Raw genomic sequence first — 9,285 nt, 5'->3', positions numbered from 1 at the left:
CCTACGCCCTGGCAGCCGTTTCGCACACGTATCGACTTCGAGGTTGCAGAACTCGCTCACGACGCCGGACTCTCTCATGAACAGCTGGACCGGCTCATTCACCTCATTCACCGCAGCAGGATGGAGCTCTTTACCCTCAAGAATCGCAAAGATGTGAGAGACACGTGGGATGCAGCGTCATTCAAGATGACACCTGTGTGTACTATTCACTAACTTCGTATATACTATGCTTATTTTGCTTCTCTCATGTAATAGTTTACAAAGGTGGAGGTTACTGTGCCCTTCCGTGGTGTTAATCAAACATTCCCGCTATTTCATCGTTCACTGTGGGACTGGGTCACCGATTTACTTCAAGATCCACAAGTAGGCCCCAACTTCGTCTTCGATGCGCAAAGACTGTCAAAGTTCAACGGCGAGAAGTTCGTTCGGTTCATTCATGAACCATGGACCGCTAATGCGTTCTGGGAGTATCAGGTAGTCATTTTCTTATTAGTATCGCGTCCGCATTGTAGTATATACCATTGACTGATTCAGAATATCAATATAGTCCAAAATCCCACCAGACGCAAAACCTCTTGCATTCATTTTGTATGCCGACAAAGCAAAATTGTCGTCATTCGGTCGCGCGAAAGGTTACCCGTAGTCGCTCGCTGTGCTAATCTTCCTATTACGATTCGCAATGGAGAAGGCTTGGGTGGAGGGCGCGTTGTTGGTTGGCTGCCTATCGTTCGCTCTACTCTTCCTTATAACTACTGATGATTTCATTATTAACACTCAGGACAGGTAAAGGAAGACAAGCAGCATTCTGGAAAACCTGCTTTCGTCAACTTCAAGAACGCAGTGTGGCACGCCTCGTTTCTGAAGATTCTCGAATGTCTGGGACCGCTATCAGGTTTGGTTCCGCCATCAAATGCTGGGACAACGTTATTCGCGCCTTCTATTCAATTGTACTAATACTATCTGCAGATTATGAAGAACAGTACGTGTATTCTAGTTCCAGTAACTATTATATATCTCTGACATCTAAATGTGTTCACTGTTGTAGGGCTGTAATGGCATTGATTCGTGGTTTAATGGGCAAATTTCCTTGTCCCGTCTGTCTAGTGCCTCGCGACGAACTTTCAAACACTCTCAAGGTATTTCCTCTCCGCACATGCACAGGAACTAAGGCATTGCTTGCTCGAGCGCGAGAATCTTCTACATTGGAGGCAAGAGAACAGATCTTGAGTTCCCAGAGCCTCCGCGATGTCGACGTGAGTCTCGCTCTTATCCTTATCTTTATCTTACTCAGTCTAATATTATTGTTTCGTTTTCAGAGTTCATTCGGCATTCTGGAGCACACCGACGTTCACAGGGCTCTATCGCACGACAAGCTCCACTTCAACGACGAGGGATTGTTCAGTGATCACACGTGGCCCGAACTGCAGAAATGGGTTGAACGTTTGGGTCGACAGGCCGCTGTCCAGATTGACACCTTGTGAGTCATTTTCCCGCTGTACTTATGTATTAATAGGTTTTAATTTATATTGTCAGCTTTCAATCAATTCCGCGTTGGCGAAACCTGAATCACTTCGATCAGGTTGTTTCAGTATCATTTTCCGATGGAACGAAATATGAAGACATCTCTAAGGTGAGTCTAGATCATTCATTTTAACATGTCATTCACATTGTTTTAGCTTATTGTATTTGCGGCACATAATGTATTTGACGCGATACAGATCCAGAGGCATATCTCATGCTCCGCTGTATCCGAAGCTACACGGAGTTCAATATGTATGCTTCGTTAGAGGTTCATACTGAAGATACCATCAATAATGGCCGGGAAGCGTTGTCAAAATTCACTGGATTGATGGATGTACGTATTTTTAGTTCAATTCTAATTCATTGCATTGAAATCAATTGTTTGGTCAGAAATACATCGAGGACACGGCAGAGATGTCCGAGAAGTCCTGGAATTTCCCCAAGAAACACCTTTCGGCCCATCTCTTTGACGACATGAGGCGAAAGGTGTTTCTCGAAACTACAGCACCAAGCCGAACGAAAAAAATGCACGGCCCATTGAAAGATGCCTATCAAGATCGCACGAATTTCAAGAACTTCGCTGAACAGGTGAGTGACTTCTGAATCTGAGTTCGCATATATATGACTAACAATGAATTTTTTTAAGATCCTCCGATACAATCATGACAGCTTGATTGCGGAATACATCCGCAACAAGTTGGATCACCTCGACACTCAGAATATCAGCGTAGACCGACCCGAATCACCCGATACTACACTCCAGGAGACCGACAACTCAGATGACATTGATGTTGACTCGACGGAACCTACTGATGCCCAACATTTCACTCTCGGTTCAAAGCGGGCGGCAATGTCATTCACACTCATCGAGGCAGGTAGTCCGGGTAATCCAGTGTTTGATAGATTTCGAATCAAGCTAAACGACTTTCTGAACCATGCGTTTGCTGCCAACGGCATACCGTTTCCAGGTGGACGATGGATTCAACTCGTTGCGAGCGACATGGTGAGTTGATGATGTTCAACGCTCCGAAATAACATAATATCTGAGTCCTTTTGAATTAGATCGTGGAACATCAATTCCTTAGAGTCAATTTCGAGTCACTTGTCGACTGGCGAGTGTCCACGGACTACCTTCGATGCACTCCGATGTTCCATGGCTCACCGCAATACAATTGCGTCATCTTGCAGACCGACACTGGCATCATCTTTGGCAAACTAATGTTGATTTTCACATGCACAGTAGGGGATGTTCAATATCCTGTCACGCTTGTTCTCCCGTATGATCGACCGGTCGGCGTTCGTCCTCAAAAGGACAAAGACTTTCAGTTTTGGCGCGTTAAGACAAAGCCTAGGGCTTCCGCAGAGTTTTTTTCAGTTCACTCGATTATTCGGGGTTGTTTGATAGTAGAGGATGCCAGCAGACCTGGCGAGTTTCTAGTCGTTGACACTATTGACACTGATATGTTCCTTCGAATGCAGGACATCTGCAGCCAGTGATTGGTCCAGGATTCTTACTTCCTCCCTTATCTCTGAATCCATATACATTTCGCTCATCTTTATCTCATCCATCGTTCCCTCAGTCATCGCTTTTTATGTGTCCGAGTCATCATCAACCCCACCAATTGCTTCACTCCTGCTCACCTTCCCCGTTGTGATCGCAGTTCCCCGTGGTCATCCGCCGCATGCTCAAAATATCCAATTCGGACTCAGGTCTCGCCACAACATTTATTCCTCTGTTTCTCGCGCCACCTTTGATCATTGGCACAATGTTCTGGATGCTCGAATGGTGACCGTCAACAGTGCTCCCCTCTCAGGCGAGGCTCGTATAGCCCTAGGCAACACGAAGAAACACCTCGAAAAGTTAGAGCGTCTACTAGCTGAATTTCAGGCTGCAACAGTCAACGGTGCTCCCCTCTCAGGCGAGGCTCGTCGTGTCATCGAAGAAGAGGCACGTGTAGCCCATGCTGATAGACAGAGAGACGAGGCAGAAGCACGCAGGCGCGTTGTTCTCGAATCTTACGACGAACTCAGCAAATATCTCGCCGCAATCGAATTCCTTAGAGATCCAGGTGGCCATCTCGTCTTGACACCCATCCCAAATCAAATCCAGCACTATCACAGCCCCTACTCTGCGAATCCTAGTATCACTGTAGAACCCCCACGTTTATACAATCAATCTCACCATCACTACACTTCATCCCTCAGTTCTGGTGCTCTCCCTCCAGCCCTCCCCGCTCTCCCCCCTCCACTCGTGGTGTCCGTCCTCGCTCAGGCAGCTTCAATGACACATCTTATCTCATTGCACCCCTCCAGCCACCTTCCAAACAACCTCGCAATGACCGTGGTGAATATGACCACAGGCCTCCACTCTCCGTAAGTCCCTCTCATACTACCTTTTTATCTCCTCACATTCTCCAGGGCTACATCACGCGGTCGCATTCCTGATATCGACCCCCTCCCCCAACAACTTCCTCAAATTCAACACCATAACCATCACCTTAGCATTCGCCCTACTCATAAATCTCACTCCTGATCCAGCAGCCGATCTAGTGTCCGTGCTACTTCACAGGACATCGAGGACCTCCTCCTTGACGCTGCCACTGATGAAAGGAGCGCTCTCAATGCCCGTGACCAACAGCCACAGTCTCCCCGTGCCGTGTTGGCTGCCCACTAGTCCAGGGGTATCCCAGTGGGTCCATTGGATCAAACCTGGCGAGCTCAGGACCTATCAAACCCACATTTTTGCCCCTCCCGTCATGGGCGCCCCCCAAAAGAAGGGGAAACCAGGGTCAAGCGCAAATATCAGTGCGTGCATTTTTTAATGAACAGATCTCGAGTTGATGACATAGCACCAGCTCACAATGGCTCCCCACCAACACCTGGACCTCCTAACGCCTTCGTCCCTGCCATCGCACCAGCACCTCCACCCGCTATTCCTCCCACCACCAAAGATGAATGCAAGATATTTTCCTTCGCATTCACATGGCTTGCACTTCCTTGACTGGCGTCCTGGTTCTCTGTCTTGTTATTCCTCGTCTTGGATCTACGGCGACTCTCACTATTGATTATCGTCCAGTCGAATCTCAATCTCTTTCTATCATCTAATGCAAATCATCGAATCGGATCACCCCACGCTCCAATCATATGTTTTCATCCCATGCTTCATCTTGCTGTCTGCAACTGTTGTTTTCGTGCTCTTTTGTTTCTTTTTCTTTTTTTTGTGTCCATGCGATTCATCGTTGTTCATCATTTCGTGCTATCTGTATTAATCCAAACTAGTATGTCTCGAGTCAGATCGGAACCGTGACCCTCCCTCTCCGCCTGTAATCGCTACCCTACAGACTTAGACTACTGACGATGAAGATCCTGGACGAAGACGACAGGGTGTGGTGTCATCTGGTGGGTGAAACATCCTCCATTTTATCACTCCCTAGTTGACACACACCTTTCAGCACAACACCTTCCTTCTCCCCACTCCGACCCCAACACAGATCCAGACGCAGACGGCAAAGGTGATGCGGATGTAGACGCAGAGTTGAGAGAAGCAGCTGATGCTGCTGCTGACCACCGCAGTGCGTCTTCAGCTGGCATGAAGGAGGAAGACATAGAAGTTAGAGAGTAAGCACAAGTCCATAACAGCCGAGACCGATTCGAGGAGCGTGACAATCCTCACCCCAGGTATCCCCCCTCTGGTTTCTCCGGTACCCCACATGCACTCGGCAGCATCGACAGAGCATTGACGCTTTTCCCACTGCTCGGGGATCTTCGGGCCATCGCTTCGCCCGCTGTTTGGTGATAGCGACACCATTGGTTACCACATGGTGAGCTTCCTTTGATTTAAATGAACCCCCCTTCCTCACCATTTTGAATGGCATTGCCCCCAGGTATGGAGGATTGTACTGACATATTGTACCGGCACCTTCATCGCCAGGTATTCCAAAACACGAACCTACCTCTGTTCAATGTCGCTTCTGAATCACCTGGACCGGCTACAGACTATTAATACTAATACCAAGACTATCTATACCGTGCAGCATCATTACTTGGCCTGGCTTTATTTCGAGACTGTGCATCTGAATCATCCTACTACAATATTAATTACGTCCTACCAAAGCTAATCTTCATCTTCTGAATCATTCATACCTACTTGCCACCAAAGGTGCATTGTTAACATGATTATGTCAGCATTTAATCGTGTTTTCTCACTAAGTCCACTGGTTGAGTTCAACGTTCAATATTGCAACTTCTGAATCTTAATCTCAAACCAATTGGGACCACAATCCAAGCATATTTATTATCATGTCAAGCAAATGCAGGTGAGTCTGCATCATTAGTCTTCTAGGTCAAAACATGTTGAACCAATAGCACGACATCTGATTCAGAATCTTTCAGTTTTAAATATTACAGCGCTTATTAGACTGTTGTGTAATAACAGTCATCGGTCCCAATGGTGCATGCCGGCTCTCCAATACTTCTTGGCCATCAGCACTAGATAGTGCCACAAATGTAAGTTGCCTCGTGTCATATTATCATTCACCTGCATGCTGATTTCAATTTCAAGGCTATGCACGATGTAATTTCCCTCGTGTTTTCTTTCATCATGTTGTTCGGTCCAAGTTGCGCAGCAAATATTTTCGACTATAAATGGTGGGTCTGTCCGTCATTACTTTCCGTACTGTGTTGTACTTGACTGTACCAGTTCTTGTGATGCCTCAACGTCCCATTGCACATGATGACTCGGAGTCCGAGTTAGACTACAATGACATATCTGATTTGGACAATGCACCGGTGGCAGGGATCTCGTCAACCACCACTCAGTCATCGGCTTCTGTGCAGGGTGGAGACATGGAGGTAATGTTTATGCCTTGCTTCGCTCACATTTGGTGACTCTAATTTTGTGCATTTCTGTTAGATCATTCGAAGTCTGCAACTAGAAAACCAGTCACTTAAAAATAACAATAGGACTCTGGGCGAGAAGAACAAAATCTTGGCATCCAATCAACGTCGACGTTCGAGTGCGCAAGTTCCCGACGAGCTGAAGGCTTACGACGTTGAACTCTCAACCTTTGCTCACAAATATGGTGTCATTGCTGAGATGTTCCCACCCGAGCACCGTGTTCTCAGATTGCTCGTGCCAAACCCTCCGCCCATGATCATATCTGCTAGTCGCTACGCAAGCAAGAGTGCCGAAGAGCTTTGTCTTGTGACAGAGGTGTATTCACTTCTACCGGATCACCTCCATCGTTTCGTACCTACCTCTCATTTTCAATCATTGGTATGTTAGTTTATATATTTCATTGTGTGACCAAGCACTGATTGATATGTATTGCAGCTAGAGCAGCATCTCCAAGGCGGGCGCTCGAGTGAGATCGGCAAACTACGCTTGATGGCAGGGCGTATTTTTGGTCTGGATTCATCCTACTTTGACCTGTGTTTCATGAAGCGGGATACCATTCCTGAAATCCAGAAGATGCTCGGACCAGGTACCACTGGTGCTCGCTCCTCTCCGTCAAAATTTCCGCCCATCCTTTTTACAAACCGAGAGATGGACCCCACGATGTCCACGGTTTTTGGTAATTGGGAACCGCTCGCAAAGGTAATTTTTTTCACTCTCTGAAGAATCTATTCTTGTGCTAATTGATCTACATAGGCAATTAGGATCGTGATGTTCGGAAAGAATTCACTGGACATTTCTGGGTGGCCGCGTGCTAAGTGCAATGCTCGAAAATGGGGCACAACGTCCTGTACTCCCGGTCTTCTTGCATGGGGTTGGGTCGCAGTGAGTTCTATTTCTGCTATGATTGATCGTCTGAACCAGCATCTAACTATTATTCTTTAGTTGATATTCATCCTTTCTCCTGATACTTCATTCGCAAAAGCTGGAGTTGGCGCAAAGTCTCGGCTACCATATGCTGCCATGTTTACGGCCTACAAGCAGCTGTGGGTCTCCCTTTGGGATCAACCTCGCATTTGCTTGATCCGCAAAAAGATCGACGCCTACGTGTGGCAATCATCTTCGACTTCCAATGTTGCGACGTCTGACGCTGAAGGTGAAGATTTTACCTCTGATCTGATGTGTTTGGCCATCGCAAATGCAGGGTGCAAGGAATCTGACTTTCCTGGACCGACTACCGACAACATTCCTGGAACGACTACTGACAACACCTCCGATATTCCTAGACCAGTCACCCCCATTTCACCCATAGTCATTCCGGCAGCATCTGCGTCAGCCCTTACTCCTGGACCTGCAGTACCGGTCATTGTTCCTGCTGCACCGGCCATCCCAGTGCTTGGCCCTGCAAAAACTACCACCGCCCCAGATCCCAATCCTACAATCCTCCTGCCTGCTCAACCGACCCCAACTGTGGCATCTGCAGGTGTGGTCCAGGGTGCAGCTGCTGTTGCAGTCACTGCGGTCCATGAATTTCCTCCCGCAGCTGCTGAAGTATTACCCAATGGCGTGGAGATTCTACCAGTGGTGGCAGCAGCTCCATCCTCTGGCCGTCGGGGCCAAGGAAGGCAGGCGGGGATGCTGGCGCCTGTGTCTAGTGGGCCAGCAGGCGAGCAGGCCAGCCGACCAAAGCGATCCCGGAAAAAGTAGTACGACCGCCACCTACAGATCGCTATTACCGTATTATTTGATATGTTTTGTTGAGGATGGGTGCTAGTTACAATTGTATTTACTTGCTCTCAATGATATTTGGATTGAATTGAAATGTGCCTGTTTGCGTTCCAACGTTCTTGAGACCCAGTTAGATTATTCGGATAAGCCTTGGGATCTAGATTTCAAGGTACCGCAAAATCAGCTTGGACAGTTGCAGCCGACGGTCAATATTTCTGATTTGGTTGAAACCCTAATTGAAGCCACGATTGTGACACAAACTCAATATTGTAACGTGAATTGTAACACAAATGTAACGTCACACTCTTTTATTGCAACCTATTGGGACTTCGGCTTGTCATTGATTCATTGCAACACGTTACAAGGCGACGAAACCCAATTAGGAAATTTCCGACACTAGCTAGGCCTGACCTCGACGTTCGTCTGCGTACCAAACAATGACAAATACAGATCAAAGTATTTTTCTATTTACCATCACCACCTTCCACAAGGCGACCTTCATCGTGATGGTATGCGTTGAAATGAAGAAATAGTTTCTATTCAGGCAAGGCAGAGACTGCCTTCTCATTTCCACGGTGCCACAGTGTTTTTCCTCGCACTCACTGCCCTCTGCAGAAGTCCGCACAACGTTCTGCAATGGTCTTTGTCCGCCCCTCAATATTACTCTTCTCAACATACGACACCCCTCAAACACCAGTAAGGTACTTTCCTTGCACATCATTTACATTGCGATATCAATAACCGAGTATCAAATCTTCATTGTCCTATAGATATCTTCACGCCAACTTCTTCCGCCTCTTCTCGTCTTGTCCCAAGATGAGCTTTAACATCGCTCTGGACATCGTACCGTGGATATTTCGCCCACTTATAATGGGCATCCTTATTCAATGCTCCCCTTCTCCCCATCCGCGTGCTCAAGAGCCATATCTCCGCCTGCCGATGCTATTTTTCGTTAATCGATTCACGCCCGTGTTTGAACAGCTGTTGGGCACTATTCTATCTGGGTGGCCGCATATCCTGCTCATTCTGATGCTAGCAGGTTACGTGGTAAGTTGTTGTGTCCATCCACACCAGCCCTACATCCCAACTTACCGAGAAACATCCATTATTTCCCTACGCACAGCTCCCGCTTCTTTGACCAC

At 47.3% G+C, this 9,285-nt stretch overlaps 3 protein-coding genes across 3 annotated transcripts; all 3 read left to right on the top strand.

Moving 5' to 3' along the window:
• Window positions 1–49: 49 nt before the first annotated feature.
• On the top strand, window positions 50–4,195 carry DEU56DRAFT_928435 (uncharacterized protein; the record flags this gene model as incomplete). Its single annotated transcript, XM_041358640.1, has 15 exons — window positions 50–195; window positions 256–474; window positions 548–632; window positions 779–892; window positions 967–979; window positions 1,046–1,253; window positions 1,317–1,477; window positions 1,534–1,630; window positions 1,677–1,700; window positions 1,727–1,855; window positions 1,912–2,109; window positions 2,168–2,524; window positions 2,584–2,885; window positions 3,001–3,894; window positions 4,063–4,195. Coding segments are annotated over 15 exons (3,080 nt in total), but the record flags the coding sequence as incomplete, so codon positions are not given.
• A 606-nt stretch (window positions 4,196–4,801) lies between these two features.
• DEU56DRAFT_918390 (uncharacterized protein) lies at window positions 4,802–5,317 on the top strand (the record flags this gene model as incomplete). Its single annotated transcript, XM_041358110.1, has 4 exons — window positions 4,802–4,810; window positions 4,869–4,920; window positions 4,974–5,139; window positions 5,200–5,317. 4 exons carry the CDS (start codon window positions 4,802–4,804, stop codon window positions 5,315–5,317), a joined length of 345 nt encoding a protein of 114 aa, XP_041202692.1.
• Window positions 5,318–6,228: 911 nt separating this feature from the next.
• DEU56DRAFT_760841 (uncharacterized protein) lies at window positions 6,229–8,122 on the top strand (the record flags this gene model as incomplete). The annotated part of the gene is made up of 5 exons (XM_041350474.1): window positions 6,229–6,372; window positions 6,434–6,796; window positions 6,854–7,117; window positions 7,172–7,300; window positions 7,361–8,122. 5 exons carry the CDS (start codon window positions 6,229–6,231, stop codon window positions 8,120–8,122), a joined length of 1,662 nt encoding a protein of 553 aa, XP_041202691.1.
• Window positions 8,123–9,285: the final 1,163 nt, after the last annotated feature.

This window comes from Suillus clintonianus, assembly GCF_016758775.1.
Source record: "Suillus clintonianus strain FC179 chromosome Unknown DEU56scaffold_131, whole genome shotgun sequence".
NCBI lineage: Eukaryota > Fungi > Basidiomycota > Agaricomycetes > Boletales > Suillaceae > Suillus > Suillus clintonianus.
The sequence above is the reverse complement of the archived record's forward strand: the minus strand, read 5'-3'. Positions and strand labels throughout refer to the sequence as shown.